Source organism: Balaenoptera acutorostrata, chromosome X, assembly GCF_949987535.1.
Source record: "Balaenoptera acutorostrata chromosome X, mBalAcu1.1, whole genome shotgun sequence".
NCBI classification, from domain to species: Eukaryota; Metazoa; Chordata; class Mammalia; order Artiodactyla; family Balaenopteridae; genus Balaenoptera; species Balaenoptera acutorostrata.
In genome coordinates, this window is record NC_080085.1 from 100,836,726 (window position 1) to 100,858,468 (window position 21,743).

Genomic DNA, 21,743 nt, shown 5'->3' on the forward strand with positions numbered 1-21,743 from the left:
CTCTAATGTCTACTCTCTACTGGTTTTAACAGTTGACTCTTAAACCTAATCCTCAATTATGACTTTACTGGAGTCCAAAATCATGGGGTTTTTTTCCCCTTGTTGTTGTTGTTCTTGTTATTACTTCGAAAAGAGAGCAATGTAGATGCTCTTTTATCAGCTAAATTTAATATGTGTAAAACTGAGATAATGTGCAAAACTGATTTCCCTTCCTCATCTTTGTAGCTTTCACAAATGAATTTAATAAGTATTCTATGGACCACAAGGATGGTCATATATCTCCCACCACTTGGATGGCAAATTAGCATGGAAAACTAGGTATCTCTTAGAGAGAGCATGGTACTGGTCTTCCAAGTGAATCATCACATTATTGCCCAATGAAGGCAAGAGGCGTAGCATGACTAAACTCATGCCCATGCAAAACCCTTATAAGGTCACTAAGAAGAAGTCAAAATCAAAGCTGTGTGCTGAAGAAATCTTAGCCAGGTCCCATCATAGTCATTCTTAAATTTAGAGCTAAATGAGAATCATACCAATTAGCTATGAAACTAACAAATTCCCAAGTCTAGCCTGCAGCCAGGGTGGAAGAGTCAAAAATAGTTTTTGTTCTTTTTAATTCATGCCAGCCTTTCTTCCCCACAATGTTTTCTTGCTTTTTTAAAAAAAATTTCATTTCCAAGATGATTATTAATAATGGTTTTTAAGTATTTCTATGAGTGATACTGATTCTGATAGTTTGAAATTTAGTTCTGAATATACAGTGGAGATCCTATTTAGGGCCAATTATTTTCAAGTGTTCACACTATTTTTGATGATGTATGCTATATGACAGATGACATATGTTGACATATGGGCATAGATTTCATAGGCATCAATTAAATATAATGCTCAGGATATGAGTTTTGCTTAGTTGAAATTCCACATTAACTGAAGTTATTCTGCAATATCTTGTGTATTATTAAGAACTATATGAAAACTAATATTTGCCCCTTTTTGCCTTAGCAAACGTAGTTACTGTTAGTGATGCCTGAAGATCTTACAGAGCTTTAGAGAGAGCATGAAAAGATTTGTGATTTATGTTGCAGAAAGAAATGAGAGATTGGTCTGAATGTGTATTTACTGATCCTGAACTTATTTCTGTGACTTAATCTGTAATTTTCTCTTCATGCTTGAGACAATTTCAGGTTAATCAATGCTTTTCTCTACACAAAATTTTATATATATATTTATATATATACACACACACAAATGCATATATACATACGTACACACATATAAATGTGTATATATATTCTTATTATGTTGCTACATGATCAAACATAGTTTCTATAAGAATCATAAATTCTCATTAAAAATTAACCAATTACTCTGTCAGTTAGCCCATGTGATTTTTTAATTTATTTTATAAAACACAAGTCCTCCCAAATTTGAATACTTGAACTCACACATATTTTTGTGTGTGTGTTTACACAATCATGAGAATTCCATTATGAAAGATTGGTGGAATCTGAGAGGTATGCAGATCAGTGTTCAATTAGAGTTGTTTTTTGTTTGTATGTTTCTCTTATTAATTTCTTATCCAAGGCTTTAAGAGATTTTGCATCCCCTCCCCTTTTTGTAGAATTACTCACAGAACATTTCTCATACTGTAGTTAAGGGGATGATTTGGGGATAAATTTTTGTGTAGGTAGCACTAAGAGAACTCACAAGTGAGAGGTGAGGGATAAGAAGTGAGAATAAATTAAATTTGTAGCTTGACTGACTAGAATAAGAGTGCTGTTGAATAAGATGGGAAACATAGGGAGGTGCAATTTTTTCTGGTAAAATTTTATTTCCAAATTTCTAAAAGGAACTAGAAAACACTAAAAAAGATTACTGACAAATTTTTATCATATTCCTTGAAAATATTTACAAATTAAACAAAAGCGATGACCTTTCAATATTCCATGTTCTCAAGCTATTCAACTCTCTTTCTCCCTTTCTCTCTCCCTTTCTCTCTCTCCCCACCCGCACACACACACAACTAAATTTTTCTCATTGACAGCCCACTACATGCAAACTTAACATCACAATCTTGACTCTTATAATAGCTTGTGATCCCCCAAAAGAATACAGTTACATGTTTGGTATGAGAAGAGAGTATAATCAAAATCCAAAGAAAGAAGATATAGAGAAGGCAACATGAAAAACAGAGAGGTTTACCTACTCTATTCCCAGTTAAGAATTGCTATGCAGAAAAACCAAGGGGTCTCTATGTTAATCATTAGAATTCACGCTGGGTATTTCTTCAATATCAATGTAAAAATTCATAGTGACACGTTTTACTCCATGTAAAGATATTATTTCCACAAGGAGCACAGCAGAGATCCTCAGCAAATTTGCATCCAGTCTACTCTTGGCCAACATTTTAGCACACTGAATATAGTGAGGGCTAAGTGGTGAATAATCTCTTATGTAAATATTTGGTGGGGTTTTGCATTGCAACCAATAACTCCTTCAAAAATAGCCTACAGAAATCAAAGGTACTCACTCTGAAATTCTTTGATGTTTGTAGAGTGTTCATGTTTCCTTCCTAATTCCTTTGAAGATGCACTGTCAGTTCTTAATCAATAAATGAAACTAAATTTTTTTTTCAATCATCGAGTGCAACTGACCTTTTGTTTGCAATTTTCAACATTATCCCATGTGCCCTGACTGCAGCATTATCTGTTGGATACTAACTAGTTGGTTCATAGGGTTGTTGCTATATTTAATTAGGTAAACTTAATCAACTCATTTATTTTGGTATAAACCTGTGGCCACCCTCTGGATAATATTGTTGGTTAATGCAAAAGTATAAAGAAAGCTATCTGTGAAAAAGCAGATTGCTTCACAGAAAAAAAAAAGTTAGAAATGTTGTACAAAATATGTTCACTTTATAAAAATGCTTAAAACTTGTTTTAGTTTTTCATTGTTCTATAAGATGAAACCTTTTTACTTTATACATGCTACTTAATTATTAGATCACCAACTTTCCCCCAATAGTTTGCAAATTAAGAAGCATATATTCTTAATTTCTTTTTCAAAACACTGCTTTGTACTCCAGCAGGGGGAGATTTAGTAGAAGCCCCATATAAAGAAAGTGTATACAAGAAATTTTAGAAAAATTATGATGGTTGTATATTGGTAAATAAATGAAAAATCTATTCTCTTTGCCATTTTTTATCACTTATATGATATAATATGCTTGCTTGTTTGCTAAATTTAGGATTGATTATTTATCACTTAATAAATATATTTACTTTTATTTAATCGAAGGTTGTTAAAGTTATTTAAACTTTTAACTAACTCTCTTTTTCTTTTTTCTCTCCCCAGAAAGGATGGCATAGTGAATCCAGTCTGTTAAATTTCCTCTTCTCAATTTTAAACTTTGGTTGCTTAAGACTGAAGCAATTATGGTGAACCTGAGGAAGGCAGTGCACTCGTTCCTGTAAGGATGTTACTACCTATTATTTTTTTAAAATAACTTTTCATAGTAGTTTGCTCAAAAATGTTAAAAAGGTTTTTATATGATTATTCAGCTATATTTGCCTCAATCTGTATAAATGACTTGCATTCCAATAGACTAATATTACTGGTGTTTTCTATTCAAAAACAATAAATGGGAAAAAAACCAGTAACTTGAACTCCAATTAAACACAACCACTCATATGTTCAAACAAGTAATATCATTCAAAAATAATTCTGATACTTGTGGTTGCTTTCTGTATGGTTAAAATGTAGAAATGAGAAAGGTTCTTTCCTTTTCCTTCCTGCATGAACTAAACAGCCAAGAGAATAAATGTCTTTACAAGTCTCAGGTTTTATGAAAAATAGTTAAGGTTGCAAAAGAATGAGCGAGAAGTCAGGGAATAGGGGTTGGAGGATGTAGCTGGACAGGATGTAGCCTTGAAACAATGAACCAGTAGTTAAAGTCAATAGAACATAACATGAAAGTGATAAGGAAAGCATTGAATTCAAGCACTGAGCAATTCAAAACATGATCTAATCCAGGTATATCTTCTTTTTAACTTAGTAAAAGGTTGGGTTGCTTTCTTCTAAACCTACTCTTTGAGGAATGGGGGCATGGAAACCAAGATCCAGGGCTCTGTAAACTCTGATCAGTACAACTGAGAAGCCTTGAATCGCCTTGCTCCTGTACAATCTCCTCTGTGATTTCTATAAAAGTGCTCACTGAGGAAAAAGTTTACAGAGCAGTGTAGATATAAAGTCCATCAACACTGGATCCTCTGCAATATGCACCATTATAGCCCATCTTGGATGTCACTGTACATTGTAGTGATGATAGTCTCAAGGATACGTGGTTCCAAGAAAACTAGAGCAGACAGGAAAAAGAAAGCGTGAAGGACAGTGATAAAGAAGGGAAAAGAAGAGCCAGGTTTGGGAAAATGAAAGGACAAATGTTCCTACTCCATGTGCCTGTGCCAACTTAGTCTATAGCCCTTGATCCATATACCAAATGCAGGGCTACCTTAAAGGGCACCAAATTATTCTGCTATGGAATTAAAGAATTCACATAGAATTTTTTCCATTAAGAGAAACAAGGGATCATTCATCTCTTCTAATAACGCCCATTGTCATATGCCATGCAAAAACTCAGTAGGTTTAAAATGTACTCAGACCTTTAAATCAAATTATAATTTTGTTTATCTACTAAGAATGTCAGATATTTTCATTCAAAACTTAGCAATGAATAAGCTATTTGAATTGTTCAGATAGAAGTTGTGACTTTTGTGTACGTATTTTATGAGACTTCTGTGGGCTTAAGAGCAATCAACATAAGCTTTAGAAACAAGACCTAAATTACTCCTCTTTTGTAAAAGGACTGTATGTTTTTCACTGAGCATGTAAATGTTAGAAATTAGGTTTAATTAGAATACAGCCAATTCTTGATTACAATACTGTAGAAAATAGGATTGACTGCAGTAAAAATCATAATAATTTGCTCATAAGAAGTGCTCAATAAGAATTTATTAAATTGAATTGAATTGAAACCAGGAAACTGAAGTAAAAAATCTGTCAGGATTTTTCCCAACACCATTACTTTATTTAATAATTCACAAAAGATATATTTAGATTCTACAAGCTTCCTCAATAATTCAGTATTTGTCTCATGGACCCTTTAATAAAAAGTAAAAATATATTTGACCAGCAGAGGTAGGCAAGATGAATGTTTTAAGTGGTTTTCTACCCCAAAGTTCTAAGATACTCAAATTGTAAAATTCATAATTGGACATAGTTTTTCATGTACTTTTGTTATATACAATTTTAGTTTGCATTCTTCTACCATTTTTACAGAAATGTGAAAGGATTTAGATGTTTTCACAATTTACTGAGAAAATTTGAAGTTGCACTGCATATCCTGTTAGGACCATATTATCTAGGCTTAAGAATAAATATATTTGTGATTCTGCAACTGACGATTGAAGATGCAGCATATTATTGTGAGCGTAAAGTCTTGTGGGACTACTTGAAATGATCATCAACTAATTTAAACCAGAATTTTTTTTTTTAATTTCAGAAGAACATGTTTTTCAACAGCTAGGCCAAAAAAGACCTTGGATTTAAAATTACTATCTGAGCCAGTTCTGCATAAATAAGTATCTTCTTAAAATAAAACCAGGACTTAAATTCTTGACAAATTCTGAAGTACACTGAGTTAGGGTATAGCTACCACAAAATACTTTTGTTTAACTTTGAAGGCAGAAAGAAGGTAAGCTCCAACATTTACTGAGGGCCTATTACGACAAAGGTATTATTTTTAGACTTTACATATATCATTTAATTTTCACAACAATAATGTGATAAAGATCATCCTCATTGTAAAGATGAGGAAACTGATCTTCTGAGAGGTTAAGTGACTGGTCAAAAAAAATCATTTAGGTCATGTAGCCAGGACATCGGCCACATGCCAAATGCAACAAATACAGTGACAGAATAATCAAGGCTGAAAGCAAATACCTTGCTTCTATTTATTTGGTCCTTTATTTCAATAATTTCTATTCACTTTAATCACAAATTAATTATGATATAGATTTTTTGAATCACATATTATTTTAGCTTATTTTTTATGTCCCAGGAAAAAAGAATACATCCAGCATTGGAAAGAATTTAATGATTACTTCTCATTATTTGAAAAAAATTACTGTGTATGTCTCCCGCCGACATGATGCTTAGGATATCAGGTAGCTTTGACTAATGAGGAAGTAGTTTTAAGCTAAATGTCTGAAGTACTAGTTTTCACCCCTTGTAGAATGAGAAAGTCAAAATATTTTCATGATTTCTTCATTATGTTAAAATACATAAAGTATATTAACAAGATATTAAGAGAAATAATTTTTAAACATGGTAGAAAAATTATTATAATATTTTACTTAAGTTTAAATAAGGCCAATAATTTTTCAGGTTCAGTGTTCCAGTTTTGGTTCAGAAAGTATGGTGTGTGTATATATGTGTGTGTGTGTGTGTGTGTGTGCATAATATTATAGATACAATTATGATAATCATAATCATCTAGTGTTACTACTGCAAGTTTCTCTGATGATTGATAGTAAGTTAGTCAATCTAATCACATATATATTTTCCCTGCAGAAATAATATTTTTAGCTCAAAGAACAAGTGAATGAGATAATGAAATCAAAACTTTTACATGGAGAACTCATAGACTCTGGATTTTGTAATGTCATGTGTTCCATCCCCCATGCAATTTTCTTGCATAGAGAATTGGTTACCACATATTGTACCAGTAGAGGAAATTTTCTTCTCTATAAATAATATCAGGGTTTAACAAGTAGTACATATAGTGTAGTTGTTGCCTAGTATTCATTAAATAACTGTTACTGAACACAGAATACACATAAGACAGTCATTTACAGATAATTCTTGCTTTTAAGCAGGAAATATTGAATATACTTATCTTTCTTGTTTATCTTATTAAGGAAAATAAATATTAGTTTCATTAGACACTTCAGGGACTTACATTAATGTATGAAACTTGAATAAATCTCATATCACCATCAGGGGAAATTAATTTGGAATGTACAAAACATAACCACGTCTGTCTCTCTTGCATTAGTCTGCCACTTGGCCTGAAATTCCTACCAGTAAAAATCTACATAAGTACCATCATGAGAGGTGTACATTTTAAATGACTTAAGAGATTTCTTTTCCAGCATAGGAAAGCAGCAAACTCATAGGAGTTAATTATCACCACAAATCATTTTCTAACCTAGAACAACACCAGAAAACACAGGACAGAAATGGGGAGAGTGTCAGGTAGAAGGAAAATTTACAGGACAGATATTAAGAAATTATGGGCCAGCATAAAGTCACTCAGCAAGTCAAACAATACTGTGGTTTCAGATTGATTGTAGAGAGTAAAAGTCTAAAACACAGGCTTTGAATTCAACGGGACTTGAGTACGGACCCTGCCCCTGCTACTTACTGGCTGTATTTCCTTGAGAAAGTTACTTAACTTCTCTGAACCTCAGTCTCTCCTTATACATAATAAATATAAATCAGTACTGACTTCATGAGGATGTTGTATTAGATCAAATGAGATTATACATATATATTTCAGTAAGCTAAGTGCCTGACTCATATTAAGCATTCAATAAAAGTATTTGGGGGAGAGAAAGAAGAGATACTGAGGTTTAATTGAGAGTAGAAATGATGATGATGATGATGATAATGATTGTTAAAGGAAAAGCAGTTGTTTTATACAAGTAATTTATTAGGTACAAGCAATAATAATATATACCTGATTATTTTTTTCTTAATTTTCAGTGTGCACCTGATTGGCCTATTGGTTTGGCAATGTGATATTTCTGTGAGCCCAGTAGCAGCCATAGTAACTGACATTTTCAATACCTCCAATGGTGGACGCTTCAAATTCCCAGACGGGGTACAAAACTGGCCAGCACTTTCAATCGTCATAATAATAATCTTGACAATAGGTGGCAACATTCTCGTTATCATGGCAGTAAGCTTGGAAAAGAAACTGCACAATGCCACCAATTATTTCTTAATGTCCCTAGCCATTGCTGATATGCTAGTGGGACTACTTGTCATGCCACTGTCTCTGCTTGCAATCCTTTATGGTAAGTACAAATTTATTAGTTTTTTGATCTCAGATCATGTTATAAATCTGTGGCAGCTATCGTAAAAAATCAGAAAGTTAATTATTCTACTCATATCATTTGGAAAATAAAGAAAAAAGAAAATTGTGTGACAAAAGAAATTGGATGTATCATATTTATTAAATAAATCAGTAGCACACTCTTGAAAAAGCAAAACAAATGTTTTATAATATATTAAAATCACATATAGATACTCTATTGCTCAGTGTCATTTGTAAACAATGACAATTGCCTTCCAATATACAGAATGTGACAGTGAAAGAAACATGTGCCTACCCCTATGTTCTGGGCAGTACACATACCTAGTACCAGCTTTTATACAAAGAAGATGAAAGAAGCTCATCATCTTCATTTTTTTTTTAACATCTTTATTGGAGTATAATTGCTTTACAATGGTGTGTTAGTTTCTACTGTATAACAAAGTGAATCAGCTATATGTATAATATATCCCCATATCCCCTCCCTCTTGTGTCTCTCTCCCACCCTCCCTATCCCACCCCTCTAGGTGGTCACAAAGCACAGAGCTCACAGAGCTGATCTCCCTGTGCTATGCACCTGCTTCCCACTAGCTATCTATTTTACATGTGGTAGTGTATATATGTCAGTGCTACTCTCACTTCATCCCAGCTTACGCTTCTCCCTCACTGTGTCCTCAAGTCCATTCACTATGTCTGTGTCTTTATTCCTGTCCTGCCCCTAGGTTCATCAGAACCTTTTTTTTTTTTTAGATTCCATATATATGTGTTAGGATACGGTATTTGTTTTTCTCTTTCTGACTTACTTAACTCTGTATGACAGACTCTAACTCCATCCACCTCACTACAAATACCTCCATTTCATTTCTTTTTATGGCTGAGTAATATTCCATTGTATATATGTGCCACATCTTCTTTATCCTTTCATCCGATGATGGACACTTAGGTTGCTTCCATGCCCTGGCTATTGTAAATAGAGCTGCAATGAACATTTTGGTACATGACTCTTTTTGAACTATGGTTTTCTCGGTATATGCCCAGTAGTGGGATTGCTGGGTTATATGGTAGTTCTATTTTTAGTTTTTTAAGGAACTTCCATACTGTTCTCCATAGTGGCTGTATCAATTTGCATTCCCACCAACAGTGCAAGAGGGTTCCCTCTTCTCCACACCCTCTCCAGCATTTATTGTTTGTAGACTTTTTGATGATGGCCATTCGGACCAGTGTGAGGTGATACCTCATTGTAGTTTTGATTTACATTTCTCTAATGATTAGCATTGTTGAACATCCTTTCATGTGTTTGTCGGCAATCTGTATATCTTCTTTGGAGAAATGTCTGTTTAGGTCTTCTGCCCATTTTCGGATTGGGTGGTTTGTTTTTTTGATATTGAGCTGCATGAGCTGCTTGTAAATCGCGGAGATTAATCCTTTGTCAGTTGCCTCATTTGCAAATATTTTCTCCCATTCTGAGGGCTGTCTTTTCCTCTTGTTTATGGTTTCCTTTGCTGTGCAAAAACTTTTAAGTTTCATTAGGTCCCATTTGTTTATTTTTGTTTTTATTTCCCTTTCTCTAGGAGGTGGGTCAAAAAGGATCTTGCTGTGATTTATGTCATAGAGTGTTGTGCCTATGTCTTCCTCTAAGAGTTTTATAGTGTCTGGCCTTACATTTAGGTCTTTAATCCATTTTGAGTTTATTTTTGTGTATGGTGTTAGGGAGTGTTCTAATTTCATTCTTTTACATGTAGCTGTCCAGTTTTCCCAGAACCACTTATTGAAGAGGCTGTCTTGTCTCCATTGTATATTCTTGCCTCCTTTATCAAAAATAAGGTGACCATATGTGCGTGAGTTTAGCTCTGGGATTTCTATCCTGTTCCATTGATCTATGTTTCTGTTTGTGCCAGTACCATACTGTCTTGATTATTGTAGCTTTGTAGAATAGTCTGGAATCAGGTAGCCTGATTCCTCCAGCTCCGTTTTTCTTTCTCAAGATTGCTTTGGCTAGTCAGGGTCTTTTGTGTTTCCTTACAAACTGTGAAATATTTTGTTCTATTTCTGTAAAAATGCCATTGGTAGTTTGATAGGGATTGCTTTGAATCTGTAGATTGCTTTGGGTAGTATAGTCATTTTCACAATGTTGACTCTTCCAATCCAAGAACATGGTATATCTCTCCATCTGTTTGTGTCATCTTTGATTGCTTTCATCAGTGTCTTATAGTTTCCTGAGTACAGGTGTTTTACCTCCTTAGGTAGGTTTATTCCTATGTATTTTATTTTTTTAAATTAATTAATTAATTAATTAATTTATTTATTTTTGTCTGTGTTGGGTCTTCGTTGCTGTGCACAAGCTTCTTTTAGTTGCAGTTAGCAGATGCTACTCTTCGTTGTGGTGCATGGGCTTCTCATTGTCTGGCTCCTTTTGTTGCTGAACACAGGCTCTAGGCATGCAGGCTTCAGTAACTGTGGCACGTGGGCTCAGTAGTTGTGGCTTGCAGGCTCAGGAGCTCAGGCTCAGTAGTTGTGGTGCACAGGCTTAGTTGCTCCATGGCATGTGGGATCTTCCCAGGCCAGGGATCGAATCCATGTCCCTTGCATTGGCAGGCAGATTCTTAACCACTGCACCACCAAGGAAGCCCCTAGGTATTTTATTCTTTTTGTTGCAGTGGTAAATGGGAGTGTTTCCTTAATTTCTCTTTCAGATATTTCATCATTAGTGTATACAAATGCAAGAGATTTTTTTGAATTAATTTTGTATCCTGCTACTTTACCAAATTCATTGATTACCTCTAGTAGTTTTTTGGAAGCGTCCTTAGGATTATCTATGTATGGTATCATGTCATCTGCAAACAGTGAAAGCTTTACTTCTTCTTTTCCAAATTGGATTCCTCTTAATTCTTTTTCTTCTCTGATTGCTGTGGCTAAAACTTCCAAAACTATGTTGAATAATAGTGGTGAGAGTGGGCAACCTTGTCTTGTTCCTGATCTTAGTGGAAATGGTTTCAGTTTTTCACCATTGAGAACGATGTTAGCTGTGGGTTTGTCATATATGGCCTTTATTATGTTGAGGTAAGTTCCCTCTATGCCTACTTTCTGGAGGGTTTTTGTCATAACTGGGTGTTGAATTTTGTCGAAAGCTTTTTCTGCATCTATTGAGATGATCATATGGTTTTTCTTCTTCACTTTGTTAATATGGTGTATCACACTGATTGATTTGCATATATTGAAGAATCCTTGCATCCCTGGGATAAATCCCACTTGATCATGGTGTCTGATCCTTTTAATATGTTGTTGTATTCTGTTTGCTAGTATTTTGCTGAGGATTTTTGCATCTATATTCATCAGTGATATTGGTCTGTAATTTTCTTTTTTTGTAGTATCTTTGTCTGGTTTTGGTATCAGGGTGATGTTGGCCTCGTAGAATGAGTTTGGGAGTGCTCCTCTTTCTGCTCTATTTTGGAAGAGTTTGAGAAGGATAGGTGTTAGCTCCTCTCTAAATGTTTGATAAAATTCGCCTGTGAAGCCATGTGGTCCGGGGCTTTTGTTTGTTGGAAGATTTTTAATCACAGTTTCAATTTCAGTGCTTGTGATTGGTCTGTTTATATTTTTTATTTCTTCCTGGTTCAGTCTCAGAAGTTGTACTTTTCTAAGAATTTGTCCATTTCTTCCAAGTTGTCCATTTTATTTTATTGGCATATAGTTGCTTGTAGTAATTTCTCATGCTCCTTTGTATTTCTGCAGTGTCAGTTGTTACTTCTCCTATTTCATTTCTAATTCTATTGATTTGAGCCCTCTCCCTTTTTTTTCTTGATGAGTCTGGCTAATGGTTTATCCATTTTGTTTATCTTCTCAAAGAACTAGCTTTTAGTTTTATTGATCTTTGCTATTGTTTCCTTCATTTCTTTTTCATTTCTTTCTGATCTGATCTTTATGATTTCTTTCCTTCTGCTAACTTTGGGAATTTTTTGTTCTTCTTTCTCTAATTGCTTTAGGTGTAAGGTTAGGTTGTTTATTTGAGATGTTTCTTGTTTCTTGAGGTAGGATTGTATTGCTATAAACTTCCCTCTTAGAACTGCTTTTGCTGCATCCCATAGGCTTTGGGTCATCATGTTGTCATTGTCATTTGTTTCTAGGTATTTTTTGATTTCCTCTTTGATTTCTTCAGTGATCTCTTGGTTATTAAGTAGCGTATTGTTTAGCTTCCATGTGTGTATAACTTTTACAGATTTTTTCCTGTAATTGATATCTAGTCTCATAGCGTTGTGTTTGGAAAAGATACTTGATACAATTTCAGTTTTCTTAAATTTACTAAGGCATGATTTGTGACCCAAGATATGATCTATCCTGGAGAATGTTCCATGAGCACTTGAGAAGAAAGTGTATTCTGTTGTTTTTGGATGCTATGTCCTATAAATATCAATTAAGTCCATCTTGTTTAATGTATCATTTAAAGCTGTTGTTTCCTCATTTATTTTCATTTTGGATGATCTATCCATTGGTGAAAGTGGCATGTTAAAGTCCCCTACTATGATTGTTTTACTGTCAATTTCCCCTTTTATGGCTGTTAGTATTTGCTTTATGTATTGAGGTGCTCCTATGTTGGGTGCATAAATACTTACAATTGTTATATCTTCTTCTTGGATTGATCCCTTATTCATTAGGTAGTGTCCTTCTTTGTCTCTTTTAATAGTGTTTGTTTTCAAGTCTATTTTGTCTGATATGAGAATTGCTGCTCCAGCTTTCTTTTGATTTCCATTTGCATGGAATATCTTTTTCCATCCCCTCACTTTCAGTCTGTATGGGTCCCTAAGTCTGAAGTGGGTCTTTTGTAGACAGCATATATATGGGTCTTGTTTTTGTATCCATTCAGCCAGTGTATGTCTTTTGGTTGGAGCTTTTAATCCATTTACATTTAAGGTAATTATCGATATGTATGTTCCTATTACCATTTTCTTAATTGTTTTGGGTTTCTTTTTGTAGGTTTTTTCCTTCTCTTGTGTTTCCTGCCTAGAGAAATTCCTTTAGCAGTTGTTGTAAAGCTGGTTTGGTGGTGCTGAATTCTCTTAACTTTTGCTGGTCTTTAACGATTTTAATTTCTCTGTCGAATCTGAATGAGATCCTTGGTGGGTAGAGTAATCTTGGTTGTAGGTTTTTCCCTTTCATCACTTTAACTATGTCCTGCCACTCCCTTCTGGCTTGCAGAGTTTCTGCTAAAAGTTCAGCTGTTAACCTTATGGGGATTCTCTTGTATATTATTTGTTTCTTTTCCCTTGCTGCTTTTAAAATTTTTTCTTTGTACTTAATTTCTGATAGTTTGATTAATATGTGTCTTGGCATGTTTCTCCTTGGATTTATCCTGTATGGGCCTCTCTGTGCTTCCTGGACTTGATTGACTGTTTCCTTTCTCATGTTAGGGAAGTTTTCAACTATAATGTCTTCAAATATTTTCTCAGTTCCTTTTTTTTTCTCTCCTTCTTCTGGGACCCCTATAATTCGAATGTTGTTGCCTTTAATATTGTCCCAGTGGTCTCTGAGACTGTCCTCAATTCTTTTCATTCTTTTTTCTTTATTCTGCTCTGCATTAGTTATTTCCCCTATTTTATCTTCCAGGTCACTTATCCATTCTTCTGCCTCAGTTATTCTGCTACTGATTCCTTCTAGAGAATTTTTAATTTCATTTATTGTGTTGTTCATCATTGTTTGCTCTTTAGTTCTTCTAGGTCCTTGTTAAACGTTTTTTGTATTTTCTCCATTCTATTTCCAAGATTTTGGATCATCTTTACTATCATTATTCTGAATTCTTTTTCAGGTAGACTGCCTATTTCCTCTTCATTTGTTTGTTCTATTGGGTTTTTACGTTGCTCCTTCATGCTGCATATTTCTCTGTCTTCTTATTTTGTTTAAAATACTGTGTTTGTGGTCTCCTTTTGGCAGGCTGCAGGTTCGTAGTTCCCATTGTTTTAGGTGTCTGCCCCCAGTGGGTGAGGTTGGTTCAGTGGCTTGTGCACGTTTCCTGGTGGAGGGGACTGGTGCCTGTGTTCTGGTGGGTTGGGCTGGATCTTGTCTTTCTGTTGGTCAGGGCCACGTCTCGTGGTGTGTTTTGGGGTGTCTGTGAACTTACTAAGGTTTTAGGCAGCCTCTCTGCTAATGGATGTGGTTGTGTTCCTATCTTGCTAGTTGTTTGGCATGGGGCGTCCAGCACTGGAGCTTGCTGGCCATTGGGGTGAGCTGGGTCTTAGTGTTGAGATGGAGATCTCTGGGAGAGCTCTCGCCAATTGATATTACGTGGGGCTGGGACGTCTCTGGTGGTCCAATGTCCTGAACTCGGCTGTCCCACCTCAGAGGCTCAAGCCTGACACCAGGCCGGACCACCAAGACCCTGTCAGTCACACAGCTCAGAAGAAAAGGGAGAAAAAAAGAAAGAAAAATAATAATAATAAATAAATAAATAAATAAATAAATATTAAAATAATAATTTTAAAAAAGAGTGCAACCAAACCAATAAACAAATCCACCAGTGATAACAAGCGCTGAGAACTATACTAAGATAAACATAAGAAATCAGAAACAAATCAGTCGCAGACAGCAAACCCCAAGTCTGCAGTTGCTCCCAAAGTACACTGCCTCAATTTTGGGATGATTCACTGTCTATTCAGGTGGTTCCACAGATGCAGGGTACATCAAGTTGATTGTGGAGATTTAATCCGCTGCTCCTGAGGTTGTATGGAGAAATTTCCCTTTCTCTTCTTTGTTTGCACAGCTCCTGGGGTTCAGCTTTGGTTTTGGCCCCACCTTTGCATGTAGGTCGCCCTCAGCATCTGTTCTGGCCCAGACAGGACGGGGTTAAAGCAGCAGCTGATTAGGGGGCTCTGGCTCACTCATGCCAGGGGGAGGGAGGGGTACGGTAGTTATAATTGGAATGTGGGGCGAGCCTGTGGCGGCTGAGGCTGGCATGACATTGCAACAGCTTGAGGCACACTGTGTGTTCTCCCAGGGAAGTTCTCCTTGGATCAGAGGACCCTGGCAGTGGCAGGCTGCACAGGCTCGCAGGGCATTGTGGATAATGACCTGTGCTTCTACACAGGATTCTTGGTGGCTGCAGCAGCAGCATTAACGTTTCTTGCCCATCTCTGGGGCCCAAGCTGATACCCACGGCTTGCGCCCGTCTCTGGAACTCGTTTAGGTGGTGTTCTGCCCTCTGTGGGCAGACAGGGAAGGAATCCCCTCTCCTCACACACCCCAAAACAATGGTCTCTTGCCTCTTAGGCAGGTCCAGACTTTTTCCCGGACTCCCTCCCGGCTAGCTGTGGGGCACTAGCCCCCTTCAGGCTGTCTTCATGCAGCAAACCCCCGTCCTCTCCCTGGGATCTGACCTCCGAAACCTGAGCCTCAGCTCCCAGCCCCCACCTGCCCCAGCGGGTGAGCAGACAAGCCTCTCAGGCTGGTGCATGTTGGTCAGCACCAATCCTCTGTGCAGGAATCTCTCCGCTTTGCCCTCTGCACCCCTGTTGCTGTGCTCTCCTCCATGGCTCCAAAGCTTCCCCACGCCCACCCCCTGTGTCTGCCAGTGAAGTGGCTTCCTAGTGTGTGGAAGCTTTTCCTCCTTCACAGCTCCCTCCCAGACGTGCAGGTCCCATCCCTATTCTTTTATCTCTGTTTTTTCTTTTTTCTTTTGCCCTACCCAGGTACATGGGGAGTTTCTTGCCTTTTGGGAAGTCTGAGGTCTTCTGCCAGCGTTCAGTAGGTGTTCTGTAGGAGATGTTCCACATGTAGATGTATTTTTGATGTATTTTTGGGGAGGAAGGTGATCTCCTCGTCTTATTCTTCTGCCATCTTGAAGGTTCCCAAGGCTCATCATCTTTAAAAACATATTTTAAGTAATCTTCTTAAATGTTGACAAATTAAGTGCTTGGCACATAATAAGCACTCAATAACAGCTATTCGTCTTCCTAGAGTCTATAATTCATGTTTTCAAAAGGAGACAGTGATAAAAATGAACTACTAATTATATAAGTTCAAGGTCATATTATCACAATAAAAATTCAAGCATTAAAAGTTTTGATATATGATTTTAGAGAGCCTTTAATTTTTCTTTTGATTTTCTGCCATATCTTTGCCCTATTTGTTTTAACCTAACTTTTGTTTCTAGCTAATATTTATTAAGAACAATCAAAACCACTTATACTATACTGCAAAGTTTCTTTCCTAGGGAGTTGGAGAACCCAGTTTGAATTTCATTGCCAATATGCTCATCTCACAAGGGAGTGAAATAGACTCCCTTTTCCCTGGAGTATATAATGGAATTAGACTGGAAGGACTAATACTGAAAGTGTATCTAGTTCTCAAGTCCTAAAAGAAGATTACTGCATCTAGAAAATAATCTCTCATGGAATTTACAAATTAATTATCCTGTTCTAAATACACAATGGTAATAGATTGTCTCAGTAGGCATTTTATAAATAGTGTTCTCAGGAAATATGCTTTTCTTATATTTACTAAGTTTCAATGATGCATTAATCTCAAAGTATAAGTATTTTACCTTCTCTGTGAGCATTTTACCACACTATAGCTCCAAATTATGTAAGAAAAGGTCACTGGAATGAATGTGCTTTAGAAGGTATACTTTGTCTTGTGGTGCCTGTTTCATTTTGCCAGTTTCTCCCTTAAAAATATATGGGTGGTCAAAAAATGGCATCAGCCTAAATCCAAATATCCTAACACATCCATCACCACACCCCCAAGCAATAAAGAACAACAAAAACAAATAAAACTACACAATACCACCACCTAATTTGGAGAACGTCCAAATTCCAAATTATCTGTAAGCAGAAAATAAATAGGAGATCACAATGAGCTCTCTATTAGGCTCCCACCATGTGCTGTTGTGAAGAGGAAGGGCAGTCCAGTAAATACTAGATGAAAGAGAGAGGAGGAAAGCTAGTAGGAAGCCTAAGATTGATCTAAAATCATCATAAGAAAGAAAGTCTACCCCAAGTATGAAAATTCTGAGAAACTTCTCTGGAAGCTCATCCTTTAGAGAATTGACTTAGAAGTGTACATAGGACTCAAGAAAGCTGTGTTGGAGAGGAACTCTTTGGAGGTAGAAAAGGGTTAAAAGGGAGAGGTGACTTTTAAAAAAAAATGCACAGTGAAGGGAAAAAGAAACAAGAGGGGAAATTTCATCATCTTTACAAGACAGAAAAATGTCAACATGTAAGAACCCATCAACCCTCCCCCCACTGCCCTCCACTGTACCCCAAAAGTCCTCCAATAAAGAAATCATACTTTGTTACATGAAGAGAAAAGGGTGCTCCAGAGCTTGGAATCTTGGAAACCACCCACAAACTGCTAGCCATGTTCATACAAAGTCAAAGATGCAACCAACTTTCATCTATACCAAGCTACTATAAAAAGAAAGCAGAACATGAGAATTAAAAAAGCCATTTGATGAAAGTTCCCACAAATAAAGAATGATCAAAAAACAAGAAAGCTGTGACAAAATACTTCAAGATAAACTAAATTTTCTCAAACATTTAAAGATATATATATTAAAAAAAAAACACCTTGAAGTAGAAATCTAAAAACTAAGAAAAGAAATGGATAAAAAAATTGGTCAACATAAAGTAAAAGTTGATTGAACCCAGGAGAATAAAATAGGAGAAAAAGATAAAATCACATTGGAATGAACATTAAATTAAAATTGCCTGGGGCTTCCCTGGTGGCGCAGTGGTTGAGAATCTGCCTGCCAATGCAGGGGACATGGGTTCGAGCCCTGGTCTGGGAAGATCCCACATGCCGCGGAGCAACTAGGCCCGTGAGCCACAATTACTGAGCCTGCGCGTCTGGAGCCTGTGCTCTGCAAGAAGAGAGGCCACAATAGTGAGAGGCCCACGCACCGCGATGCAGAGTGGCCCCCGCTTGCCGCAACTAGAGAGAGCCCTCGCACAGAAACGAAGACCCAACACAGCCAAAAATAAATAAAACAAACAAACAACAACAAAAAAAACGGTGTGCTCCTATTAAAAATAATAATTTTAAAAAAAAATTAAAAGTGCCTAAAGAAGAATAGATTAATATGAAAAGTTAATAAGGGACACTAAAGAAAAACAGGGAAACAACAGAAAGAATGAAAATGAGATGAAGAAAGAAGTAAAAGAGGTCAAAAAGAAAGTGCTTGAGATGGAAGACCAGCAAATAAAAGATCCAATGTGTGTATAATGAGAATCCTTGAAAAGAAAAAAATATAATGGAACAGAATTAATATTTAGAACTATAATCCTAGAAAGATTTCCAGAAATAAAAGAGGGTCTAAATGTACATATTGATAGGGCCAACCCAGTACCAAAAATTTGACCTGGAACGATCAACTCTGAGATATATCTGAGACATTAGGTTTTAAATAGAAAGAAAAATCTTCAGGCAAAAATAAGAAATAATTTACAAAAGCAAGAGAATTAGACTGGCTTCATAATTTAAAAAAATAACAAAACAAAGCAACACTGAAGCAATATTTTTATAAAAGTCAACCACTTATAGGATATTCTTTCAAAAGTAAATCTATAAAGACAGAAAACAGATCATTAGTTTCCAGGGCCTGAACATGAGATACTGACTCCAAAGGGGCATTTACTTTGGTAGTATGGAACTGTTCTATATCTTGATTGTGGTAGTGGTTGTATATATATTTCTCAAAATTTGAAAAACTATATATTCTAGTATGCAGTTTTAAAAGGGTGAATTTTACTGTACGTAAGTTATACCTGAAATTTAAAAAAGAAAAATACTCAAATAAAGTTTCAAACCAAGACTTTGTATCCAGACAAGTTGGCCATCAAGGCTGTAAAAAGTTTAATATTTTTTAAACCCAGAGAATTCTGAACCCATAGGTCCTTCTTAAGAAACTGAATAATGGATAAGATTCATCTAACAAAGGGATGATTGGGAACTTTTCCTCAAAAAGATGGATCATGAGTGTTTAATGTATTTAATTTTAGAGCTAAGACAGAAATAAAGGTGGTATAAGGGCGTAAGAATACTGTCATATCTTATATGATATATATTATTTGTTATATACTCTAACAACTTAGAAGCAATGCAACTAAAAATTGGGAAGAAAAGAGAAAGGGAAAGAGAAAGAAGAAAGTAGACTAATTTCATTGATTTTTCTATAAACAAAAGATGGGTGTTAATTTATGTGACTCCAAAAAATGGCAAACCAGAAAAACTAGATTTCATAAGAAAACAGAGGTCTAAGAGTATTAAACAGGATATAAAGAAAACATGATATAAACATGATATAAGGTTAACCACTAGAACAAAAAAGACAAACCTGTCTAAAACTAAAAGAAATGCAATTAATAGAAGAGTAAAAAAAAAAAAAAAAAGAGTCAAGTAGAGGAATAAACACAATAAAATAAAACAATGCTCTCAACATTATATACCATGATACAATGACAGAGTTGAAAACAAACATACCAGTAATAGCAATACACTTGTATGAACCTAACTTACCATTAAAAATAAAAGATTTCCAAGTTGGCTTACAACAAATTACCCAACTATACTCTCTATATTTAGAGGAACTCATAACCCAGTGAATCATAATGGTTAAAATAAAGGGATGGGCAAAGGTATACTAAGCAAATAGAAACACTAAGAAAACAGAAATTGTGATGTTGATATCTGACAAAGTAAATTTTAAATGAAAAATTAAAAAACCAGTAGAGTAAAAAAAAAAAAAAAAAATGATGCTTTTTTTTCCCCAAAAAGGATGCTTATTTATGATAAAAAGCTGCAATTAACAAGTATATAGCAGTTAAGAATATCTATGCCCCCAATAACACAGCAATGCTCTTTTAAAAGCAAAAACTAAAGAACATGGAAGGATACATTTACGGATACATTCTACTAATGGGAGACTTTAACATATCACACTCAGTACAAAAAAATTGGACATGTAGGTCTTATGGATGTATATTAAACTTTATACGCTTATCATAGAAAGTATATGTTCTTCACAAGTTCATGGAACACTCACAAAAATTAATTATCCATTAGGGCACAAAGAAAATATTAGAAAAGTAAAACTATTATGAAAAATACTTTCTGATAAGAACACAATAACGTTAGAAAGTATTAACAACAAAAGTTTAAAGACCATCTGATCTTGAAGTTATAACAAATTTTAAACAACTGTTGGTCAAAAGGACAAATGCAAACTGAAATTACAGACTACTTTAGAAATATGATAGAATATACACTACATATCAAAATCTATAGAATACACTTAAGCAATGATCAAAGGAAAATTCATAGCCCGCATCACCTTTATAAGTAAAAATGAAGGTATACAAATGAATTAAATTCCTAGAAAGCAACCTTGAAAAAGAAGTGCAAAGTAACTCAAAAGAAAGCACAAAGAAACAAACTAAAGATAAAAGCAGAAATTAATTAGGTAGAGAATAGAAAAACAATATACCTAATTAATAAATCAAAATCCTGTTTTTTAAAAAAGCAACTTTTAAACAAAATAAAAACACTAGCTAACTGAAACAAGGAAAAAGGAAGAAACATAAATATTCAAAATAAGAAATAACAAGGAAAATAACCATTGAAGCAAAGTAAATTTTTAAAATTAGATTACTCTGTAGGTTTATATGCAAATCAATTGAGAACATTAAAAAAAACCAGGTAGTTTCCCAGGGAAAATCAGGTTAGCAAAATTGACCTCATTAGATATAGAAAGAAAGAGAACAATTTCAGTAGAAGAAATAAAGTTATCAAGGACCTACCACACAAAAAAATCATCAGATACAGATAGTTTCCCTGGGGAATTCTTTAAAACGTTTGAAGACCAGATAGTTGTAATATTCCATAAATTGTTTAAGACCATTGAAAAAATTTTTAAAAACTTTCCTAATTCTTATACGAAGCAAGCATAGGTTTAACACATAAACCAAATAAAGACAAAGCACAAAGAAGGAATATCATAGACTAACATCACTTATGACAAAAATTCTTTATAAACAATTGGCAAACAGACTCCAATGTCACATTAAAAAATATTATACGATGAACTGGGATTAATTCCAGTAACACTATGTTGGCCCAATATTAGGGAATCCCTTAATAAAACAAATTAATATATAATATCAACATTATTAATAATTAATATTTATTAATAGTTAAAGCTAAAAATATTATCAATATTGATACAATTATAATATTAACACAGCATTATATTTATAACATTAACATTAAAATATAATTTTTAAAGTATGTGATTTAGCTCTAAAGATGTTGAGTGAAAAAGCCTTTATCCTAAACATTCTAGAAAAGCTAGAGTTAATGGAAATAAACATGTGATAAATAGAATCTTTCTGATTTCTTTGAATTGGTTAACAAATAGTAGAAGATAATCTTCTCATGTACCTAACATATCTCCAAAATTTGAATACCTAGAGTTCATTCTCAAAATGAAACAATTTTCTTATTTGTGTAAAGGTGGTACCACATTCCTAGATAAATGATGTATTAAGCTCTAGGACATTGGTACTTAGTGTTCACCAAAACCAGATGTCACTATCTTGCAGCTCTT

General features: G+C 35.0%; 1 protein-coding gene across 1 annotated transcript in view; it reads left to right on the forward strand.

Moving 5' to 3' along the window:
• The first annotated feature begins 3,434 nt into the window (after window positions 1-3,434).
• The window catches only part of HTR2C (5-hydroxytryptamine receptor 2C), a 115,438-nt gene continuing 97,129 nt past the window's right edge, over window positions 3,435-21,743 (forward strand). Inside the window, exons 1-2 of the mRNA XM_007182323.2 lie at window positions 3,435-3,469; window positions 7,825-8,138. Of these exons, the coding sequence (XP_007182385.2) occupies window positions 3,435-3,469; window positions 7,825-8,138 (349 nt within the window). The remainder of the gene's footprint in view (window positions 3,470-7,824; window positions 8,139-21,743) is intronic.